The sequence below is a fragment of the Geotrypetes seraphini genome, chromosome 2, assembly GCF_902459505.1.
Source record: "Geotrypetes seraphini chromosome 2, aGeoSer1.1, whole genome shotgun sequence".
Taxonomy (NCBI): Eukaryota; Metazoa; Chordata; class Amphibia; order Gymnophiona; family Dermophiidae; genus Geotrypetes; species Geotrypetes seraphini.
Genome location: NC_047085.1, coordinates 303,102,312 through 303,127,182, shown reverse-complemented (window position 1 = coordinate 303,127,182; position 24,871 = coordinate 303,102,312). Strand labels below are relative to the sequence as shown.

Below are 24,871 nucleotides of genomic sequence, written 5' to 3'. Positions count from 1 at the left end.
TTGATTGGGGTTACCTATCTGAATTCCGTGCAGAGCTCAAAACTGAATAATGACCTCAATTGTCATGGTAATTGACCACGCCATGAAAAGATCATTTAAAAAATTAAGAGTTTATTTATTTATTAAAAAACTTAATATACCGCCTGGAGTCACAGCGGTTTCCAATTAAACATACGCCAAGCAAGAAAACCAAAACAGTACGAAAACATTCTTGAAAATATCATCAACACATTTAAAAATCAAATTTGCAAATCCTTCAATAACATATTAAAAGAATACAAGAAAGGGCCAACACTGTAGGAAAGACAGATCAGAAATATGTGTTTACAAACCGTTTGGGTTTCCAACATCTTCATAAAGCTGTAATGATCTGCGCATAATCTTAATTGCCCGGTAAGATTGTTCCAGTATGATATTTCGGCAATGGAAAACACCATGTTCGTGCCCTCCCTTCCTCATTCCCTGTACCCCTTTAAGAATCTTCAGCAGTGCAAGCAACTATTCTAGCCTGCTACTCACACCAGCCTGGCTCCCTTAGAAATTACTTCTGGGTCACGGGGCCAGGAAGTGACATCAGAGGGAATGCCAGCACGAGCAGCAGGCTGTAGAAGTTGCTTGCACAAATGACGATTAAAGGTACGGGGGTGGGAAGGGAGGGCTCAAGTGTGGCAGGGGGCACAGGAGCGGGAGGAGGATGCAGGGGGTGCTACTCTCGCTACGCCACTGCCCTTGTACCTCTCATTAGTCCAGCATCTTCTTGTTAGCCATGTGAATAGAGATGTTCAACTACTAATCATCTCTATAGCGCTACTAGACATACACAGTGCCGTACATCAAAACACAGATGAGACAATCTCGTCAAGACAGACAAACTGGACAAGAAGGCACATTTTTTCCTCTTGTTTTATCCTTCCCTTCCTCCCTTCCTTTTATTTTCATTTATACAATGTATTTTTAAAAAAACCTTCCCTTCCCCTTTCTTTCCTTCTGTCCCATACCCATTGTAATAAAGTCTCTGTTTTGATCTCAATCCCCTTATTTTTTCTTTTTTTTGTTTTGTTATACATAATTTTAATATTTTAAACAATTTTTTTTACTTTACTTTTTTTTTGTAAATCTTTATTGATTTTTAAACTTTGATAGTGCGATACAAATGGTAAATCATACAAACTGCATAAAAACACACTATTAACTATACAATTATTACATTAAACAATCATTTTCTCCCCTTCTTATCTTAATTATTAAAACAATAATACATATGATATGATTTCAATATTATGATAACTATATTCGTATCATAATTAAAAAAAAATTAAATAATTTATTAATTTAAATAGTGCTCAGACCCACAACCATAGTGTTCAAGTGTAAAAACACACAACACCGGCTGCCGTCAGACCATCATGAAACTATTGATGTCTGTATCACCATACAACAATCTAACCTCCATTTACTATAAAGTTAACTTATCTTTTGTGGTGGTAGATACTTCTCCGATGGTCACATGATGGGCAGCTGGTGTCATAAAGTGCTTGTGCAACTAATAATAATTTCTGGAAGCCAAAAAATACATCTATTTTCCCTTCTACTCGAGTTTCGCCTTGTGCTTCCTCAGGAAGGGATTATCTAGAAACAGCCTCCAATAATGGACCCATCCAAACTGCTCAAACAGAACAGGCTAGATAGATGTATTTTTTTATTAGTTATTATTCCTGTCAAGATCATGAATTTTTATTTTTATTTTTTCATCATTGTAAACCGACCAGATATTTGTAAACTTGAACTTGATCGATACACTGTGCTCAGATGGGGGAATTACCGAAATCTTGAGAACTGGAAAAGCCAGGTTTTAAATCCCATAGCTGCTTCATGAGATGTTGGACGAGTCCCTTAACTATACATCACCTCGAGTACAAGCTGAGATTGTAGGCCATCCAGGGACAGGAAAACACCCTCCAGGGATTCAAGACAAAGTTAGACAAGTTCCTGCTAAACCAGAACGTACGCAGGTAAGGCTAGTCTCAGTTAGGGCACTGGTCTTTGACCTAAGGGCCGCCGTGGGAGCGGACTGCTGGGCACGATGGACCACTGGTCTGACCCAGCAGCGGTAATTCTTATGTTCTTAACTCACCTTGATTTACTGCTGAGAAAGGTGTGAGCTAAAATCCAAATCCAAACCTAGAGCCAGGCATATTGTGAAGTAATACAAAACATTACATAACTCACTGACAAACAGCAATTCTAACACACTATAACAGACAGCGGCTTTAGCACGCGTGACTTTTAATCACACGTTAGCCGAAAAACTACTGTCTGCTCAAGAGGAGGCGATAGCGGCTAGTGCGGCCGGTGGTTTAACGCACGCTATTACGCGCATTAAACCACTAACGTGCCTTTGTAAAAGGAGCCCTAAGTCTTTCCATCCTATGTTCCAAACCAAAGAAAGGGGGACCGATATTCCACATCAGTAGGGGTAAATCCAAAAATGCAAAGAGTGGAACACATATTCCTGGATATGCAGGTAGCTTCTGGCGTGGATGTTCATTATCAAAATATCAATTCAAAACAATTAAAATACAAAGAGTCTATGTCCGAGATAATACAGTTATTTCCTTAAGATCTCGACAATTCTTTGGTAATTCTTATTACCCAACATTTATCACCTTAAGATCGCGACAACTCTTTGGTAATTCTTATGTAACTCTTATGACATCTCTTATGCTATTCCTGTAAACTTTAATGTAATCTCTGAAAACTTTTATGTAATCCGCCTTGAACCGCAAGGTATTGGCGGAATAGAAATCACTAATGTAATGTAATATGTTCTGTGATTTGAGTCTTAGAAACGGGACCCTACACGGGCCGTGTTTCAGCAGAGATCTGCCTTCCTCAGGGCTTCTGATGATGAGGGTTGAAGTGAGAAAGCTGTGAACGAATGATGCAATCCAAGAAACTCTGTCCAGAAGCAGACAGGAAGCCATACATCTTCTCGAATGATCCACAGTGATACCCCTGCCCCATAAAAAGAGCTCTTCGCATTTTTGGAATTACCCCAACTTATGTTCCCACTGGAGTGCATCCTACAGTTACCTCCCCAAGAATATGATTTCTTCTATCTTGAGAACATTCTTCAAGCAAGTGCTGGTCTGAAAAAGATCTTCCCTGGCTAAGCTAATGGGGGGATCCTGTAACCTTACCCTGCTGGTGCCTTTCCTTCCTTGTTAAAGAAGAGGCATAACACGCAACTGGAAGAGTTATGATAGACTTAATTATACTTTCTGGTGGGCAAACTTATTTTCTAGCTACAAATATGAAAGAATGAATGCTGAAATTTTAGGATATAGTAGTGCATTTAAAAGGGTGTGAAGCCCATTGACATCATTTATTGAGTCACAATAGTTGTCATGTACCTTTTCTTTTTATCTGTCCTCTGTACACATCCAGGGTGGGAGGGAGGGAGATGGGAAAACATTATAATTATTATTCATTATATCTATTTTATTGAATTTTTTACATGTGGTTTTATTTTCATTAGTTAAGGAGAGAGGGGGTGAAAATGTTTGTTGTTGAAATATTTGTATATTTAAAGTGCTTTTGTTTGATTCGTTTATGTTTAAATTCATTGTATTGCACTGTTAATAACTGAAAACTAATAAAGATTTGCAAAAAAAAAAAAAAGAGGAAGCATAGAGACAGGGGAGGAAAAAGGGGAAGATGCACTCTGTTTACATAATCCATTTCTTTGCCACATCTTTGCTCTTCTGTCTCCAGATACTTGCTGCAGATCCTCCCTCGCTTAGCTTTGACCTCATGGGCAGCTGGATTCTCTTGGATGGCTTCTCCTCGCGGAAGGATGTTTGCTTGGCTGGCATTCCAAGAGAAGAAGCAGAGAAATCCTTATGCACCTGTCCAAAATCATGCACAAGATGCACATTGGTAGGAAGAATGGGTGAGGGAGGTGGGGAAATGATGTACTGAGCTTCACTCGTCCCCCTGCACATCAAAACAGCACTGTCATAGTCTAGTGTTCTGTAAGAACCCTGCCTCTTGTGTGGCAGAAGATATTACCGTATTTTCACGTAGATAACGCACACCCGTGTAAAACACGCACACGGGTATAGCGCGCGGGAAACCCAAATATATGTAAAAAAAAATTTGTATACTGCGCACACCCGTATACCGCGCATGCTGCCCGACTCTCCCGTCGCCACCTGACTCTCCTCTGGCCACCCCGACTCTCCTTTCGCCCGTCCGACTCTCCTCTCCCCCTTGAAGTCCTGTCCCCACTCTGAAAGCCTGATGCCCCCCCCGACGTCCGATTCACCCCCCCCGCAGGACCGCTCGCACCCCCACCCCGAAGGACCGCTCGCACCCCCACCCTGAAGGACCGCTCGCACGTACCCGACTCCCCGACACGATCGGGGCAAGAGGGAGCTCAAGCCTTCTTGCCCCAGCCAACCGTGGCACCCCCGACACGATCGGGGCAAGAGGGAGCTCAAGCCCTCTTGCCCCCCCCGACTCCCCGACATGATCGGGGCAAAAGGGAGCTCAAGACCTCTTGCCCCGCCGACTCCCCAACTCCCCGACAATATTGGGCCAGGAGGGAGCCCAAGCCCTCCTGGCTCTGGCGACCCCCCCCCCGCTAGTTGTTTGGGCCAGGAGGGAGCCCAAACCCTCCTGGCCACGGCGACTCCCTACCCCACCCCGCACTACATTACGGGCAGGAGGGATCCCAGGCCCTCCTGCCCTCGAAGCAAACCCCCCTTCCCCCAAAGACCGCCCCCCCTATGAACCTCCGACCGCCCCCCCAGCCGACCCGCGACCTCCCTGGCCAACCCCCACGACACCCCCACCCCCCTTCCCCGTACCTTTGTGTTGTTGGCCGGACAGACAGGAGCCAAACCCGCCTGTCCGGCAGGCAACCAACGATGGAATGAGGCCGGATTGGCCCATCCGTCCCAAAGCTCCGCCTACTGGTGGGGCCTAAGGCGCCTGGGCCAATCAGAATAGGCCCGGGAGCCTTAGGTCCCTCCTGGGGGCGGGGCCTGAGGCACATGGGCCCAACCTGACCATGTGCCCAAGGCCCCGCTCCCAGGAGAGACCTAAGGCTCCCGGGCCTATTCTAATTGGCCCAGGCGCCTTAGGCCCCACCAGTAGACGGAGCTTTGGGACGGATGGGCCAATCTGGCCTCATTCCCTCATTGGCTGCCTGCCGGACAGGTGGGTTTGGCTCCCGTCTGTTCGGCCAACTACACAAAGGTACGGGGAAGGGGGGTGGGGGTGTCGTGGGGGTTGGCCAGGGGGGTCGCGGGTCGGCTGGGGGGGCGGTTGTTGGGGGGAGGGGGGTTTGCTTCGAGGGCAGGAGGGCCTGGGATCCCTCCTGCCCGTAATGTAGTGCGGGGTGGGGGTAGGGGGTCGCCGTGGCCAGGAGGGTTTGGGCTCCCTCCTGGCCCGAACAACTAGCGGGGGGGGGGGGGGGTCGCCAGGGCCAGGAGGACTTGGGCTCCCTCCTGGCCTGAACAACTAGCGGGGGAGGGGGGTCGCCAGAGCCAGGAGGGCTTGGGCTCCCTCCTGGCCCGATATTGTCGGGGAGTTGGGGAGTCGGTGGGCAAGAGGGCTTGGGCTCCCTTTTGCCCCGATCGTGTCGGGGAGTCGGGGGGGCAAGAGGGCTTGAGCTCCCTCTTGCCCCATCGGTCCTTCGGTGTGGGGGTGCGGGTGCGGGTGCATGCGTGCGTGCGAGCGGTCCTTCGGGGTGGGGGTGCAAGCGGTCCTGCGGGGGGGGGGTGAATCGGACATCGGGGGGGGAACTATGTAAAAAAAATTTTGTACAACGCGCTCATGCGTATAACGCGCAATGTTATGCATGGTTTGTAAAATCGTGTATAACGCGCGTGTTATATGCGTGAAAATACGGTAATCTGGTCTGACAGGTTAAGGTTTCTTTTGTTCTGTGTTAGCGGATCAGGCCTATAGAAGTCAGTCTGTCAGGGCATGAAGGCTGACTGCATTTATTCTACATACAACAACAACAACAAAAAAAAAATTTAGAAAGAGGAAGGAGATGGATAGAAGTTGAAATAAATCACCAGTAGGATGTGTGAGAGAAAATAGGAAGTTTGTTGTGTTCTGGTTTTCAGACTGACTCTCAAAATTAAAATGTTGAGGGGCATGAATAATCCAAGCAAACAACAATGTTCTTGACTTTCCTTTTATTTCTTCAAAAAGTTTCAAACAGTATTAAAAAAAATCTTATCCATGTGGATCATGTTAAAATCTGATAGACTTTTTGAAGAAATAAAAGGAAAGTCAAGAACATTGTCCACAGTCTGTTTTTGCTTGGATTGCTCCTTTTCCTGTGGAACACTGGGTCTTCCTGCTTTGTTTCTCACAGAGGGACATGAATAAAGCATGTATAGTACCTGCTAAAATTTGAAATTCCTGCTTCTTTTTATATGTTACAGGATGGCTGGTCAAAGTCTTTGGATCTAAAAGGTAAGGAATAGAAAGGAGGAGACATGGATGTGTATGTGTGCTAGGATGTGTATTAGAGAATGACATGGTGACAAAATTCATTACCATTCCCGTCCCCGTGGATAATCATCTTCATGTCATTCTTTAAGGAGAGAGGGAAGAATCAGAGTATGAATGACCACAACCACTGACCTCAAGCTTTGCGTTGAAGAATGCTGGGGTAGAAGGACTGAGGTTGAAATAGACACTAGAAAATGACATGGGATTATTTCCTGCGGTTATCAGCGGGGACTGGAACGGTGATGAATTTTGTCACCATATCATTCTCCAATGTGTATGTATTGGTCTATTGGAGGAGGGGGGAAGTAATTTGGAGATACTCTGGTCCAAGGCCTCTCTTTACTCAGGGATCTTAATGCTATAGAGCAGTGGTGCCCATACTTTTTGGGCTTGCGAGCTACTTTTAAAATGACCAAGTCAAAATGATCTACCAACAATAAAATAAAAAAAAACCACAAAGCACACTGTACGAAGAGAAAATGTTGATTATCATTTGTATTCAGAGTTTTTTTTTCAGAGGTCAAGGCAAATGTCTGGTGAGTTCATGAGTCTCTGGTTGCACTTCCTTCTTCTTTAAATCCAAAATTTCTTTCTTTCTGCCCCCTCCCCTTTTCTTTCTCTCTCTTTCTCCTCTTTATTTCTGCCTTTTTCTCTCCCCCTGCCTGCCTGTCTTTCTTTCTCTCTCCACCAGTATCTCTCAAGGTGCTCTTGACCAGCAGTATTGCCTCTTCCCGGGCAGGGTCTCGGGTAGTGCCTCCTGCAGAGTTTTGTCGATTTCTCCACTTCTGATTCTTTCTCTCTCCTTGCCCCCCATCAAGCCACCATGGCGATTTCTCCCTGCTTCCTCAAGCCAGGCCAGGTGCGTACAAGTGCCGGGCCCACAAGCCTTCCCCACTGACATCAATTCTGGCAGCGATTGGCTGGCCCAGAACTTCCTCTCCGACCTCAGAATTGATGTTGGAGGTGAAGGTTTCTTGGTCCGGAGCTTGGACGCGCCTGGCCTGGCTCAGAGAGGCAATAAGAACAAGATCACAAAGGCAACGCGATCGACTTGCGTCACCTTTGCGATCTACTGTGTCAGGACAATTTGAAGGAAATAAAGGAAATAAAAGAGGCAATGCTAATGAGCAGAACACATTTATTGAATGCAAGGCTGGAAGAGTAAATAAGCAAGTACATTCAAACAGGTGAGTCAGTCAGTAAAACAATCGGTTAAAAAAAGGTCAAATAAAAACAGTAAATAGGCAGTTCAATAAAAACAATCTGGTTGACTAGTATTGCAGTCAAAAGGCTGTTTCGAAGTAATGAACACCACTGATGAAAAAAATATTACAGCAGTGGCATAATATTTGGATTCGCACCATGCAAACAACTCAACTAAATACTATAAATAAAACTACTAACACTTGATGGCAAAAAATTTGGCCGCAGCTTTATTAATTCATTTAAACCAATAACCATGTACATCCATTTTTATTCCTCCCTTCCTTGGCGGCCTTTAGTTTCCTTTCCCCAACAGCTAGTCGGTCACGACCTAGCTGCTTTGCCCCCCAAATTCCCATATCTTAACTTCAACTTCAATAAATCCATTAGCAAGACCTGCGGTGTCGCCCGGCCTCACCTCCGTCTGTGGCGGTGCCGCACACAGTCTACAACATTATAATCACAACTTATTCTTCCCTCCTCCCTGGCCGCCTGGAAGGATCCCCTTCCCATTTCCGCCAAAGCGGTGACAGCTTATGCTTGTCACCGCTCCCCCAATAAATTCACTAAACTGCAGCCAAATTAAGCCTGGTATAAAGATTCTAACAAATCCTGAAGTGTGCTCAAGAAAATATTTAACCCTATATCAGATAAATGGACTCCATCAGGGCGATAGAGACCAGGACAATCAACAGTCAACAAATCATGACTCAATATCATACCCCCCATACATCCCACCCATCTAGCCACATCCACATTCACACGACGCCGCAGACGCTCAATCCCTCTCTCAGAGCGAGCATCCTTCCATACTAGACGAGGGATAATCTTAGACCATACTATACGAGTTAGAGGAAAATCTGAAAAAATACGGATAAAGTCCCTCTTCATCTGATTAATTAAATCCACACCCTTGACATAACATAAATCATTCCCACCCAAATGTATCAAAATTAAATCAGGCTAGGAAAAACGTTTAGCCTCCAACAAAGTAGGCAAAAGTTGATTCCAGCGCATTCCTCTCTGTCCCATCCAGTCAATGTCGATACCAAGACCAGCCAGGCCAAGATTCAACCCCCATCTGGATTCAGCTGCATGCTTATGCGCCCAGAACAGGAAAGAATGCCCACACAGCCAGGTACAAATATCAACTGGCAAATTCCGGATGGAGACTAAACAGAAAAGAAGAAAGAAATTAACAGTACAATCATGAAGACACTGTGCGAACATAACCCAAATATCTATTTGAAGCCCAACGCCCAATTCTTCGAATAAGATCAGGGGATCCCCCTTTATGTGCTGCAAAAGTCGCTGCCCCAATTCTGAAAGAATGAGTACCAAAAAGTGTAGCATCCAAACCCAAACTAACCAATGCTTTTTTAAAAACTGCAGAAAATTGGAATCGAGTCAATGGGGCCCCGTCAGCATGTACTAACCAATACAGACCCTTTTTAGGCCGAATCGGCGCATACATGTGAGCCAAAGCCACCGGACATTCAGAAAATGGAGCTGAGGTACGTAACCTCAACCAACTACCTTTTCCAAGAGGGTCTGTCTTAGAGCGCCGTATGCAACAACGCCATTCCGATGCAGACAACACCACATCAGACCCCAAAATCCCCGTCCCACCTAATGCCCGCTTGGAAGGAGCAACCAACTCACTAATACGAAGTGCTCCAAAAAAGGCTACAGAAAAAGCCAAACGAAAAAGAAGTACTTCAAAAGGAGACACACAAATCCCTTGAAGAGCAGATCCCATAGCCACCAAATTCTCGGGCAAGATCGGCAACCGTAACACAGTAGGACGGGTATGAGCAGACCCTTTAACATAGCCCACTCGAAGCTTTTTAACTAAAAAGGAAGCAGTAGGATCGATCCACCCTCGTAACTTACAAAGAAAAGCCACCCCAGCTAAGGCTTGATTGAGGGCACCCACAGACCAACCCATGGCATGAGCAAATAAAATAAAGTTAATAATGCAAAACTCATCAATCACTGGAACCCCAGTGACCAAAAAATACTGTAAGAAGTGCTCAAAACGCCGCAAGCCTGCACTGTAGACTCTCCAAGTAGTGGACGCTAATGAATCCGTCAACAAAGTCGAGAAGATACCAGGAAATGCTGCCACAACTCCTGAGGCATCACGGTTGGCCCAGCATCCGCTCCCGGGGCCAAAGCATGAAAACGGACCCACTGAAAGCGAGAGAGAGAATCAGCAAGATCATTATTGTAGCCCGGCACATGCCTCGCTCGCAGAGTCAAATTCAGTTGTAAACAATTCAACACTACCAGGCGCAATAATCCCACTAAAAGAGGACAATGTGCACTTTGCTTATTTACAGCCTCCACCACTGCCGAATTATCAGAACTCAAAAGGACTCTTCTATTCATCAAACGGTGACCAAACAACTGCAAGGTCACCCAAACCGGAAAGAGCTCCAAGAAGGCCACATTAGCACACCAACCCTGGGTACGCCACCACTCTGGCCATGCCTCTGCACACCAGGCCCCATGAAAATAAATTCCAAAACCCGACCCCCCAGCTGCATCTGTGAATAACTGCAAATCTGCAGCCGACACCACCGGCTGAGGCCATACCCAGACACCATTAAATGTCAACAAAAATGTTTTCCAAATCAGTAAATCCTCATGGACCGCCCTAGACAAACGAATCCGATAGTACTTTTTATGGACCCCTTTAGTCAAAAAGGCCAAGCGACGAGCAAAGACCCGACCCATCGGAATAACCCTAGAGGCAAAATGCAAACGCCCCACCAAAGACTGCACCTCAGTGAGGGTCAATTTGCGCTTCTGAAGAGCCCTATCAATTTCCATGCGCAATGCTTGAACTTTTTCTGCTGGCAAACGCGATTCCATGCGCACAGAATCTAACTCAATGCCCAAAAAAACCAAAACCAAACAAGGCCCTTCCGATTTTTCTTCCGCTAACGGAACCCCCAAAAATTGCATTAGGCAGTGAAAAGTATCCAACAATACACCACACTGATCAGACCCCACTCTCCCTCCAAACAAAAAATCATCCAAATAATGGACTATCGCAGGCGACCCAGAACTCTGCTCAGTTGCCCAATGCACAAACGTAGAGAAAGCCTCAAAATATGCACAGGACACTGAACAGCCCATGGGCATACATCTATCAAAATAAAATTGGTGTTCAAATTGAAAACCTAATAAAGGAAAGGAAGAAGGATGAACCGGCAGTAAATGAAACGCCGATTCAATATCCGCCTTTGCCATTAAAGCACCAGGACCCAGCCGCCGCAACATGTCCACTGCACAATCAAAGGAAGCATACTGTACAGAACAAAAACGGGAATCAATAAAAGAATTCACACTGTGACCTAACGGAAAAGATAAATTATGTATTAAACGGAACTTCCCGGGCTCCTTCTTTGGAATGACACCCAAAGGAGACAAAACCATATTATCAAAAGGAGGAGTCCGGAAAGGCCCCGCAATTCTGCCCAACTGAATTTCTTTGCCCAATTTGTCCCGTACAACTGTCGCATACTGAGAAACCGAAGGGGAATTAACACAGCGGTGTGACAACAGAGGACCATCAAAAGGTATAGGGAACCCTTCTGCAAAACCATGTAATAGCATGCCAGCATCATCCCGATTCGGATAAGTATCCAACCAACCCGAGAGATGCTGCAAATTAACGGGGGACGGAGCCTTGACCAGACACACCGGGGGCAACGGACCAGGCTGATCGTCCTGTCGGCCCTTTTGCCCAGGCACCTAAGAGCGGGATGGGGACCTGGGCACTGACTGCACAAATGTCTGAATCTACATCCAACGCGGTCACACCGACCGGAATTGAAATGGAAACACAAGGACCCCAAGACCCCACCTCGCTGCCCACCTTGCCACCAAGGCAAACCGGGTCCTCCATTACTTGCCCCAGCTCGACCCACTCCTGCTGCCCCCCAACCACCCCTCCCCAAGGGCACAGAGCCTCCCGAGGAGGGTACTCCCCGAAAAAACGCCGGTCTAACTGACGTCATTTCTGTCAACCACAAATCGACATCCTGATAACCCCAAGCTTCAGACTTGTCCTGAGCAAGACTACGCCGAAAATGCTCGTCATAATTTAACCAAGCCCACCCTCCATAAGTCCGATAGGCCCGTAGAATTAAATCAGCATAACGAAGTAAACCCGGATATAAACCAGGTTTCGCACTGCCTAGAACACTAGCATAAACATGAAAACCTAACATCCAATTAAAAATAGTCCGGGAGACCCGAGTCCTCTTTTTCTTGCCATCATCCTTACTGTCTTCACTCTTTTTCTTATCCATACCCTCCTGCTCATGCTCTAATAGGGAAAATACATCAACATATTTCATTCATAAAATCTTTCTCTTCCATTTCTGAGACAACTGCCCGTCTAAAGGAGCAATCTCACATAAAGTGTGCCCAGAGCGAGAAAACTGAGCAACCCCACTGGAAGGCCCAGCCAACTCAACACCTACACTCCCAGCAGTACCAACCGGCACTACATCTGAAGAGGAAGAGGATGATGGCGAATGGGAAGAGTCCCAAGAATCAGAAGACTCCCAAACCTTCATGGGATCCTCTGCTCCAGATCTCCGAGTCCTCCGCTCCCTATCCAAATGTTTCACTACATGCTGCAGACGGTGCAAAAACTTTTTATTCCGCAGCTGTTTTCCCAAAGACTTTAACCCAGAACCACCCGAACCACCTTCCGCCCCAGCCCCCAACCCTTCTAGTCGTCCCCTTCCACCCCCAGACACCATACCCAATAAGTCAGACAGACAACGAGAAAACTCACCAGCAGGAACCACTGCCTCAGCAGACACACCTTGCGATTGGGAAGTCTCAGGGACCTCACTCTCCACTGCCTCTGTTGCACTTGCTGGCACGGCAATCCTCGCACCAGTCACCTGGACCGCAGCCGACCGGCTATTGCGCACACCGCTGCTAGGACCCAAGCAACGGGAAATCTCCCTCTGCCCCTGTACCCTTGAGGTAGTGGAGACCCGTGCCCTTGAAGCAGCCTGCTTAGTAGCCCGCTTAACACTGGGCCCTTCTCTTCTGCTGCCCAGCCTGTTTGCTAGGACCTTTCTTAGGAGCCATACTAACACCAGGGCACCCCACCACAAAGCAAGCAGGCAGACAGCCAGTAAAGAAAGCAGCCATACTAACCACAGGGTTAAACCAGCACAAAACACACCAAATTACTCAATTGCCTCAAAGAAATGTAAGAATTAAAGCCAATCCTTACCAGCAAATGTCGCCTCCTGAAAAATAGGGCTGAAGCCAAACTTCAATGCAGGCAGCTCTCACAGCCAGCCCCCAGCTGACTGAACACAAAGGCCCCCTGCACACTCAGGCACCAAAGACGCGAAGGCGCGAATGCGCCCCGATGCACTGCGAACAGCCCGCTGACTCCTCCCGACACAAAACGCTGACGCGGCCGCGCTTACAATAACAAATGCGCCAGCCACCCGACAGCACACCGGCCGACCCAAACACAAACAGACGGCTCCGATTCCAGACGCCGCCAGCCTAACCCGCTAATGCGCTCCCACAGCACCAGCACAAGGACGACAAACACCACCTCACCAGTTGTTTTTTGCCGCGTCTTGAAAAGGTAAAATTAATAATAAGAAGAACCACACCAGCCTTCACACTTCCTATCCTTGACAAAACACCTAAAACCAAATAAACCACAGGCAGGAAACAACTAAAATTCACTTCAAATACCCATTCCCTCCACACTTTTCTTTCCTCACAGACACCTGCCCTCCTCACCCAACCTCCCACAACCAACAGCTCACTTCTCCTGCCCGAATTCCACCAATCAATTCCCCAATCACTCCCACCAATCACTCACCATTCTAATCCTCATTCTACCTTCCAAGTTCCTCCAATCCCAACGTTAATTCTTTTTCCTACCACCCCAACCTTACCCAATCATCACACCCCTTTTTCTACCCCCCATCCTTTTTCCACTAAATGTTTTCTTTGCTGTACTCGCCAATATTATGAGCCCTCTGTTTTACACAGAAAGCTTTCATTAATCCTGTTGGCAAGCTTGGATTAAAATGCCAGTGTATTGAATAACAGTGACCAATAACTGGAAATCAGGTAGCCAGAAGGTTATGCCATTTGAGTCTATGTGAAGAGTGAATACCCTGCATGGTCCTTGTTTCGGCTAATGTAGTAGCCTTCATCAGGGGTCCTAAAAAAAAAAAGTGGCGTGCCCCGAAGAGATTCTGGGTGTGCCACAAGAGATTCCAGAATTGTACTTTATTTTTAAAAAATTCCTTTCATAAGGATACACTACAAGAGATGAGATGCACGTCAAGTACGCAAGAGTCTGTTAGTGTTATGAACATCTGTGTCTAAAAGGACAGAACCACCCAGACAAGCATCATTCTTTGATGTGATTGGCCCATGAAAACTAACAGCAAGTAATTTTAGTTTTATATATAGTTTTTATGTAGTAATTATCCTAACTTCAGCAACAAAGCAATCAAGGCTTTGTTACCGTTTGGAGCTTCTTATCTTTGTAAACTTGGATTTTCAGCTCTGACAGAAATTAAATTGAAAAAAAAGAGAACAACTGCAGATGCTGTATGATGAAATGTGTGCTTGCTTATCAACTTTTCGAACCACATTTTGAATTAATTTGCGCTCAAAAACAAGCACATTAATTGCATTGATTAGCAATTCTATTTTATCTACCTTAGGGGGCCTTTTACTAAGGCGCGCTAGTCAATTTAGCATGCACTAAATATTAGCATATGGTGTCTCTAGAATATAATGGCCGCGTTCGCATTTAGTGCGCGCTAAATTGGCTAGCGCGCCTTAGTAAAAGACCCCTAAGGGCTCCTTTTACAAAGGTACGCTATGGGCTTAACGCACGGAATGGCGCATGCTAAATTGTGCGCGCTAGCCGCTACCGCCTCCTTTTGAGCAGGTGGTAGATTTTTGGCTAGCGCCCGCTTTGGCATGCACTAATCTAGTGCGTGCAATAAAAACACTAGCGCACCTTCGTAAAAGGAGTCCTATGTTTCACCATTGTTATAATTAACCATACATAGTGTAAAGAACTTTAAATAAATAAATAAATCTCAAATTTGTTTTTTTTTATTGGAGGGGCGGTTTTGCAATTTTATAATTTCAATTCTAATTTCTGTATCAGGTCAATAGAATTTTTGTAAATTTTGCGCTTCAAAACGAAATAAAGAATATTGAACTTAAAAAAAAAAACCCCAGTGCCGCAATAACCATTTCCTTTGTTTAGTGTGCCAGAGCTAAAAGGTTTTGAGAGACACTGTATTATAGGATTATAAAAACACTGAGCAATCAGTCAAACAATAAATCAAAACGACTAGCCAGCCAAGCATCCATCTGAAAACGGGGACCTAAAACAAAGCAACAAGAGAAACTGTGCTGCCTCTAATGTCTGTATTTAAAAAGAAGTGTTCTTATGTACTGGGCAGACTTGCACGGTCTGTATCCAGTATATGGACATTCAGTTGAGGACAGGCTTGGGAGGGCTTTGATGGGCTGGGATGGTTAAGATGGACTGGAGTACGCTTTGATGGAAACTCCAGTAGATGGAACCTAAGCACACTACCGGGCAGGGCTCTACGTTTCCGGGCCAGAAATATCTAAGAAAAAGGGCCATTTAAATTAAATTATTAATTTATGAAGCATGTATGGTTGGGCAGACTGGATGGACCATTCGGGTCTTTATCTGCCGTCATTTACTATGTTACTAAGTGGAAGAAGGATGCCAGGCAACTGAGTTTAAGCAGAACATAGCACCACATGGAAGGAATTTAATATCTAATAAAGACATGTTCATATTATATAATGCAAAACTGAAGATGTGCAACAAATATGCATATGGGGGTCAGAAAAAGCTCATAGCCACTACCGTCTCAATCTTGCAAACTTGCAAAGAAAAAAAGAAACACAAATTGATAAGACCATAAGAATAGCCTTACTGGGTCAGACCAATGGTCTATCAAGCCCAGTAGCCCATTCTCACGTTGGCCAATCCAGGTCCCTAATATCTAGCCAAAACATAAGGAGTAGCAACATTCAATGCTACCGATCCAGGGCATGCAGAGGCTTCCCCCATGTCTTTCTCAAGAACAGACTATGGACTTTTCCTCCAGGAACTTGTCCAAACCTTTCTTAAAACCAGCTACGCTATCCACTCTTACCACAACCTCTGGCAATGCATTTCAGAGCTTAACTATTCTCTGAGTGAAAAAATATTTCTTCCTATTGGTTTTAAAAGTATTTCCCTGTAACTTCATCGAATGTCCCCCAGTGTTCCCCTGGTCTTTGTAATTTATGACAGAGTGAAAAATCGATCCACTAGTACCCGTTCTACTCCACTCAGGATTTTGTAGACTTTAGTCATATCTCCTCTCAGCCATCTCTTTTCCAAGCTGAAGAGTCCTAACTGTTTTAGTCTTTCTTCATACGAGAGGAGTTCCATCCCCTTTATCATCTTGGTCACTCTTCTTTGAACCTTTTCTAGTACTGCTATATCTTTCTTGAGATAAGGAGACCAGAACTGAATGCAATACTCCAGGTGAGATTGAACCATAGAGCTATACAAGGGCATTATAACATTCTTAGTCTTGTTAACCATCCCTTTTTTAAATAATTCCTAGCATCCTGATTGCTTTTTTGGCCACCGCCATACATTGGACAGAAGGTTTCATTGCATTGTCTACAATGACACCCAGATCCTTTTCTTTGGCACTAACCCCCAAGGTGGACCCTAGCATCCAGTAACTATGATTTGGGTTATTTCTCCCAATGTGCATCACTTTGCATTTGTCCACATTAAATTTCATCTGCCACATGGATGCCCAGTCTTCCAATTTCCTAAGGTCTGCCTGCAATGTTTCTCAATCTGCATGCGTTTTAACAGCTTTGAACAGTTTAGTGTCATCTGCAAACTTAATCACCTCACTCGTTGTTCCAGTTTCCAGATAATTTATAAATAGCACCGGTCCCAGAACAGATTCCTGCAGCACTCAACTGTTTACTCTCCTCCATTGAAAAAAATGACCATTTAACCCTACCTTCTGTTTTCTATCCGATAACCAATTCCTAATCCACAACTGACCTTTACCACGTTTGCCATGTTTCTTTTTAATTTTTTCAGGAGCCTTTCATGAGGAACTTTATCAAAAGCTTTCTGAAAATCTAGATATACTACATAATAATAATAAGTGATTTATATGAAAAGGGGATAAGAAAGCCTCTTCAAGAGTGCTTTTGACTCCTAACTCCTCTCACTTTGGGTTCTGCATCTCCAACCCTTTATGTCATGTCTGTATGTCCTTCTATAAATGTCAAAATGTACAACACTGCGTAGCCTTTCAGTGCTATATAAGTGATAAGTAGTAATAGTAGTAGTAGCTACACTTCATGGGTACGTTTCTCCTAAAATAAAATTATACGCAGGGGGAATAAAGAACTGGAACAACGCCAAAAACTTACCAGCAGAACTACCATCTGAGAACACGAGAGCTGAAATAAAGCAGCGTGAAAAGGCGCGCTTGCTCTAGTATCTTTATTTAAGAAGGAAATGGCATAAGTAGTGTGCCATATTACCACAATTATGCATGACAAGGCATCGCATAATAAAGAGTGGTATGAATGTTACATACTGTATTTTTTGCTCCATAAGATGCTCTTTTTCCACCCCCAAAAAACGCTACTTCAGCTTGTCTGCGGTGTTCTTTGCTCACATGTTTAAAGACAATAGACTGTTTTCAGTCCAATTCTTTATATGTGAGCTTGCAAACCATTGGACCCCTGAGGAAGGTGTGTTTGCCGAAACACGGACCGTGTAGGGTCCAGTTGGATTTTTTTTTTATATTACTGTATTTTTTATCATTGTACTTTTTTCATTGAATTTTCATGTTTTTATATGTCCAGTTGGATTTTTATTTATATTACTGTATTTTTTATCATTGTACTTTTTTCATTGAATTTTCATGTTTTTATATGTCAGTGTATAATAAATTATCTCCAGAACATCTGTATCCACAGTTTTTTGTTTTCATCGGTGGATCATTGGGTCTTCCCATTTTTCTTTGTTGTACATAACATTACATAGCATAAATATTAACATGCATTGGAAACAAAGAAAATTCCAAATGAAAACAACACAAACAATTTTTAGGTGCCCATATCTGCTTACAATGTATCCTAAGTTTCTACCAAGGTAATGTTTTGTCGTCCATCAGTAGTTCTGATAGTCTTAGAACATAAGAAAACAAGAGTTGTCATACTGGGACAGACTGAAGGTCCATGAAGCCCTGTATCCTGTTTGCAACATTGGCCAATCCAGGTCACAAGTACTTGGTAAGAATCCAAGGGGTAAAACAGATTTTTGTTGCTCATCCTAGAAATAAACAGTGCACTTCCCCAAGTCCATCTTAATAATGGCTTATGGACTCTTCTTTTAGGAAATTATCCAAACCTTTCCTGCTTAGCTAACTGCTTTCACCACATTCTCCGGCAATAAATTCCAGAGTTTAAATACATGTTGATTGAAGACATATTTTATCTGGTTTGTTTTTAAATCTTACTTCATAGTAGCTTCATCTCATGCCCCCTAGCCCTAGTATTTTTGGAAAGCATAGACAAAGCGATTCACATATACCCATTTCACTCCACTCAGTATTTTATAGACCTCTATTTCCCTGAGCTGTCTCTTCTCCAGGTAAAAGAGCCCTAGCTCATAGGGAAGTCATCCCATCCTTTTTATCATTTTCACTGCCCTTGTTATGCTCCTGGCAGCCTTACTCTGGTTGTGACAGGGCTCCAAGATATGCTTTATATGATTCAGTAATTTCACAGAACTTTATTGCTATTGCTTGCCAGGATATGTGAGCTAAGCATTGTGAGCAATGTAGTCGTACATATACTGCAGTCACTCCTGCTTGCCTGTAAAAGCTTCTCTGCCAGTGGTCTTTCTCCTAAAACCACCTCTTGAATCCTTTGTCTCATTTCTCACTTCCTGGTCATTTCTATAGCTTTGCCCTGACAAGGTCAGCAAGGTGTGACCTTTCTTCTGCAATCTGGTGCTAAACTCTGTTTCTATTGGGCTCTCTCTTGCACCCTCTCCCCTTGCCTTGGGTGTGCCTCTCTGCCTTTTTGTTCAGGGTCAGTCTCGTGTCTCTGCCTGCATCAGCCACAAGACTGAACCCCCTTTGATTATAGGATTGTCTATTCACCGTGCATAAGCATCTTATCTCACACAAAGATAACTCTGCATCTCTTTCCTGGCATCTGTCCTGTTTTTTCTTTATCCCTGCTTTCCAAACCTTAGCCTGTTTCTAAAACATATTGTAACCCAGAGACTGCCAGCCTCTGAGAAACCTGCCAATTGTGATTGTTTACTATATTTATTCAATAAAACATAATTCAGAAGATTATAAGGATTTTCTGCATGTGAGTTAGCATACTAATGGTTTAACTTCCTGAAAAGTACATCCTTACATCTGGGACATGGTTGTATGAGATCAGTAAAAGCCCTTCTCTGTACCTTTTCTAATTCTGCTCTATCTTTTTTGAGATGTGGTGACCAGAATTGTATACAGTGTGCAAGGTGTAGCCACACCATGGAGAGATACAATGGCATTATAACATTCTCATTTTTGTTTTCCATACCTTTCCTGATAATTCCTAACATTCTATTTGCTTTCTTAGCTGCCGCCACACACTGAGGGTTTCAAAATATCCTCAGTGATGACACCTAGATCTTTTTTTCTGGGCGGTGACTCCTAACATGGAACCATGCATTACGTAGTTATATTTTGGGTTCCTCTTTCCCATAAGCATCACTTTGCACTTGTTCACATTAAACATCATCTGCCATTTTGATGCCCAGTCTTACAGTCTCACAAGGTCCTCTTGTGATTTAACAATTTTGTGTCATCAGCAAATTTAATTATCTCACTAGCAATTCCCAGCTCTAGATAATTTATAAATATGTTAAAAAGCAGCGGTCCCAGCATAGACATATTGGGAACCCCATTATTTATCCTTCCCCATTGAGAATATTGACCTTTGTTTTTTATTTTTAATCAGGTCTTAATCCATAATAGGACATTACCTCCTATCCCATGACTTTCTAATTTCCTCAGAAGTCTTTCTTGAGGTACTTTGTCAAGTGCTTTTAAAAAAATCCAAATACACAATATTGACCAGCTCATCTTATCCACGTGTTTATTCATCTCTTTGAAGAAATGCAGTAGATTGGTGAGGCGAGATTTCCCTTGACTAAATCCATGTTGGCTTTGTTTCATTGATCCATACTTTTGTATATGTTCTGTAATTTTGTTCTTTATAATTGTCTCTACCATTTTGCCCAGCACCAATACCAGACCCACCAGTCTATAATTTCACAGATCACCTCTAGAACCCTTTTTAAAGATCAGTGTCACGCTGGCCACCCTCCAGTCTTCTAGTGGCATGATGGATTTTAAAGATAAATTACTAACAATAGTTATGCAACTTAATTTTTAAATTCTGTTAGTACTCTGGGATGTATACCATCAGGTCTTCAGCAGGACAGTGTTGTAAAGGTTGACCAGCTAACCCCTGATACCATGGAAAGAGAAGTGAGAGGTGCTTCTGGAGGGAATAACATCAGTTTTGGAGAGCTGAAATGACCTGAGTAAATAGATATGGAAGCGCTTTGGCAGGCCATATCTATCATGGATGCCAACCTTAAATTGAGTCTTTCATCCATCAAAACTGACTATGGGACTATCTATTCCAAGGTTGAGCAGCAGGGAGTGCGACTAACTAATTTAACTAAGAAATTGGAGAAACTAGAGGAGAGTTTGAAGGAAGTAAAGTCTGTCCAAATGGAAATGCTTAAGGAAAGATCATTTATTTCTCAGAAGTTGGAAAATTTTGAAAACTCACTTAGGAAAAATAATTTGAGATTTTTGAACTTTCTTAAATGTCCCTTCATCTCTCCTATGGAGATGGCGAGAAAGTACTTTCGAGAAGTACTAGCCAATTGTTAGGGCTTATTACTTGGATATTAGGAGACCTCAAGGGGAGCCTACCCCTAAAGGAAAATCTGAAGAAAATGTTGATTTGTCTTTATTTCTAGAAAGTTCCCTTGAGGTAGTTACGGATAGAACCACTCTTCTGCCGACTCTAGCACTGGAAAGTGATAGAGAATATGTTTTACGTCTGTATTTCTGTCATTTAAATGACAAATTTTTGGGCTCAAATGTTAGAATTTTTCCTGATCTGGTTTTGAAAACCCAGAGGTGCAGAAAGGAATTCTTAGCCTTGCGGCCAAGAGTCCTGGCCCTTGGGAAAACTTTCTTGCTTAAATTTCCAGCAAAATGTTTTACTTCTTATCAAAGTAATAATCTCCTTTTTTATGAGCCTAAACTATTAGATTTTTTTAGGGCCAAAAGAAAGGTTGGTCTCTTAGTCCTTGATGAATGACCTGTCTACTGTCTGTAGGAGGGATAACCATTCCATCACTCTATTTTTTAATAACTATTCTTTTAATTGTTACATTTATTTCTTCTCTTGGTTCTAAATTTGTGGACTGACTAATTGATGATATTTGCAGTATACATTTTAGTGTACATTTAGGATAATTTTCCTTTCTGTATTTTATGATCTCTTTCAAGACAGTAAATGTTTGATAAATTGTAAAAGGATATAAATAAAAAAAAATAATAATTAAAAAAAGGCATTCATGTTCTGTCTAAAGAGATTGAAAGAACACAGAAAACCAACCCCACACTTTGTAAGGTCATTTCTAAGTAAACAATAGCAAACCTGTTTAGTAGAATGCATTTTGTGTAGCTATTAGCGAGTTGGCTTTTCAATCCAAGGTAAGGTAAAAATGCAATGAATCAGAGCCATAGCAACAACAGTGACACCTTTAAGATCAACACCTACAACAGAAATCTGCAAACTGGCGACTTCCCTGCATTCCTTGTTCCTCTCTGCTGTCTGGATATGTACCTAGAAGAGAGAGTGTATTTTCATCATGTGGTGGTACAAAATATGTTTGCATAAATTGAGTAGAACAATACATCTTAGGTGTCTGTTTTAGTCATCACAGAAGAATTTATTAGTATTCCCTGGCAAAGCATCATAAAAGATTTATGGGGAAGGAAATCTTTTAGGATTAGAGCAGATGAGGAATGAAATAATTTGTCAAATATGATTTTAAAAAGAAAATCACTTTTGCAATTTAGGACTGGCTGCTCTACACTAGACTAATAATTTCTCACGGCTCCTTTTACTAAGGTGCGCTAGCGTTGTTAGCGCACGCAAGAAATTACTGCGTGCTATACCGCGTGCTACGCTTCTAGAACTAACGCCAGCTCAATGCTGGCATTAAGGTCTAGCGTGTACAGCAATGTAGTGCACGCGCTGTTCCATGCGTTAAAGCCCTAACGCGGCTTAGTAAAAGGAGCCCTTAGTCTTATGTACATATATTTCATTCCATTATATTGTAAGTTGCTGTTTGTTTTGTACACCATGTTGATTGGTCTCCAAACAAGTTTTATAAATAAACTAGTTCTGATGACAATAATAGTATTAAGAAGGATATAAGGGGTGGGCCCATAATCCAATATGTATGAAAAAACAAATATAGAGATAATAAAAGATGAAGCTAAAGGATACACTTCCCCCTCCCCATTCACAGTTTCGGCAATCGCAATTTCACATATTCGTGATTTTTTGGGGAGGGGGAAAAAAGACCCCCCCACACACAGTTTAGCCTTCCCCCCGGCGTCCCACCTTACCTGGTGGTCTAGCGGGCTTTCGGGGCAGGAGCGATCTTCCTACACTCCTGCCCCGTGTAGATCGCCAATAGGAAATGGCTGTGGGGAGTTCCCGTCGTAGTCTCGGTTATAGGGTTATAGGGACAGGATTAGAGGTAAATTACAAAATTAGTCAGACACCACTGTTCAGGCAGTGGGCCTGATGGGCCGCCGCGGGAGCGGACCGCTGGGCAGGATGGACCTCTGGTCTTCCACAGCGGAGGCAACTTCTTATGTTCTTATGTTCAGGCATTTTTGATTTCTTGCCTTTTGGTTTGCACTGATATCAGTGCCTAGAGCGAGAAGAAATGAGGAACACCAGGGACACAGACCTGCGACCGCAACGGAGGCTAAAAAAGGGGAAATCTGCAATCCTAGTGGGAGACTCAATCCTAAGGCAAGTAGACAGTCACGTAGCAGGAGGGAGAGAGGATCGGCTAGTGACCTGTCTCCCAGGAGCAAGAACTAAGGACATCGTGGACAGAATTGAAAGAATCCTGGAGGGAACAGAGACGGAAGAGACAGCAGTGATAGTTCACGTCGGGACGAACGATGTCACCAGGAGAGACTACAACAAGAATGCACTGACCGAACAGTTCAGGATCCTAGGAAGGAAACTGAAGATGAGGACCCAGAGGATAGCCTTCTCAGAGATCCTGCCAGTACCGAGGGCAGAAACGAAGAGGCAGACGGAACTACAATCAATAAATGCTTGGATGAGGAGATGGTGTGAGGAAGAGGGATTTCTCTTCGTGAGGAACTGGACAACGTTCTGGGGAAAGAACAAGCTCTACAAGAAGGATGGTCTGCACCTGAGCACGGCAGGAACTAGACAACTAGCAAATAACATCAGAAGAGCGATAGAGCAAGCTTTAAACTAAATGGAAGGGGAAAGCCGACAGTCGAACTGATATCGACGGTTCGGGACCCAGTACCCAGTGAAGGTACTGAGGGGGATAAATGCTGGGCAGACACATGTGAACAGCAACAGGTTATGAAACAACAAGGGAGACAGATGAAGAGGGAGGAGGACATGATAAACATACTACAAGGGGAAGTCAAAAAGGATCAGGAAGAATGGAAGGCTCAGGAAGTAGTAAATACGAACATGCCACATGGGCGAGGCAATAGAAACATATCACAAAGGGAGGACAAAGGAGATAAAATACAGGAGTTGGCTGGCCAGGAAGAGGACAGAAAGAGGACTGAAGCACATGGGAAAACAGCGAGGAAGACTAAATGCCAGGACTTGAACTGCATGTACACTAATGCAAGGAGCCTAAGGAACAAAATGGGAGAATTGGAAGTCATGGCCAAAAATGAGAACCTAGACATCATAGGGATCACGGAAACATGGTGGAACGAGGAAAACAAATGGGACATAGTACTGCCAGGGTATAAACTCTACCGAAAAGATAGGAATTATCAGAAGGGAGGCGGAATAGCACTGTACATAAGAGAAACCATTCACTCAACCAGTGTGGATACAGCAGCGGTAAATGGACAACTAGAGTCATTGTGGGTTAAAATACCAGGAAAAAACGGATCCGAGATAAAGATGGGTCTGATCTACCGTCCACCTGGGCAATTTGAAGCAGAGGATACAGAAATGGTAGCCGAACTGAGGAGGGAATGCAAGAACGCCAACACTATAGTTATGGGAGATTTCAACTATCCCGGGATAGACTGGCATCTTGGAAATTCAAAATGCACGAAGGAAACGGAGTTCCTGGAAGCCGTCCAGGATTGTTTCATGGAACAACTTGTACAGACTCCAACGAGAGGGGCAGCGATCCTGGACCTGATCCTCAACGGGCTTAAAGGACCTGCAAAGGGAGTGGAAGTAATGGGACCGCTAGGAAACAGTGACCACAACATGATTCTGTTCCAAGTGGAAGTAGGATTACCAAAGGGGAAGAGAACAAAGGGAACAGCGTTTAACTTCAGAAAAGGGAACTATGATGCCATGAGACAAATGGTGAAGAAGAAACTCAGAAACAGCTACAAGAAAGCTCTGTCTGTGGAGCAAGCCTGGTCCCTACTCAAGGACACAGTAAGCGAGGCACAACACCTATATGTACCCAGATTTAGGAAAGGAGGCAAAAAGAATCAGACTAAAGACCCAGCATGGATAAACAATGAAGTAAAGACAGTGATAGGAGACAAGAAAACATCATTTCGGAAGTGGAAGAAGGACAAAACGGAAGAAAACTGGAAAGAGCACAGGGAGCATCAGAAAGAATGTCACCGAGTGGTCAGAAAAGCCAAGAAAGAATACGAGGAGA

General features: G+C 43.8%; 1 protein-coding gene across 3 annotated transcripts in view; it reads left to right on the top strand.

Moving 5' to 3' along the window:
• CARD10 (caspase recruitment domain family member 10) overlaps positions 1 to 24,871 on the top strand; it is a 258,903-nt gene that overhangs the window by 149,385 nt on the left and 84,647 nt on the right. For all 3 annotated transcript variants that reach the window (XR_004538001.1, XM_033929903.1, XM_033929902.1), the window contains exons 11-12: positions 3,775 to 3,939; positions 6,465 to 6,495. Coding sequence is in view for 2 of the 3 variants with exons in the window: in XM_033929903.1 (XP_033785794.1) it covers positions 3,775 to 3,939; positions 6,465 to 6,495 (196 nt within the window). In the remaining variant the exon portion in view is untranslated. The remainder of the gene's footprint in view (positions 1 to 3,774; positions 3,940 to 6,464; positions 6,496 to 24,871) is intronic.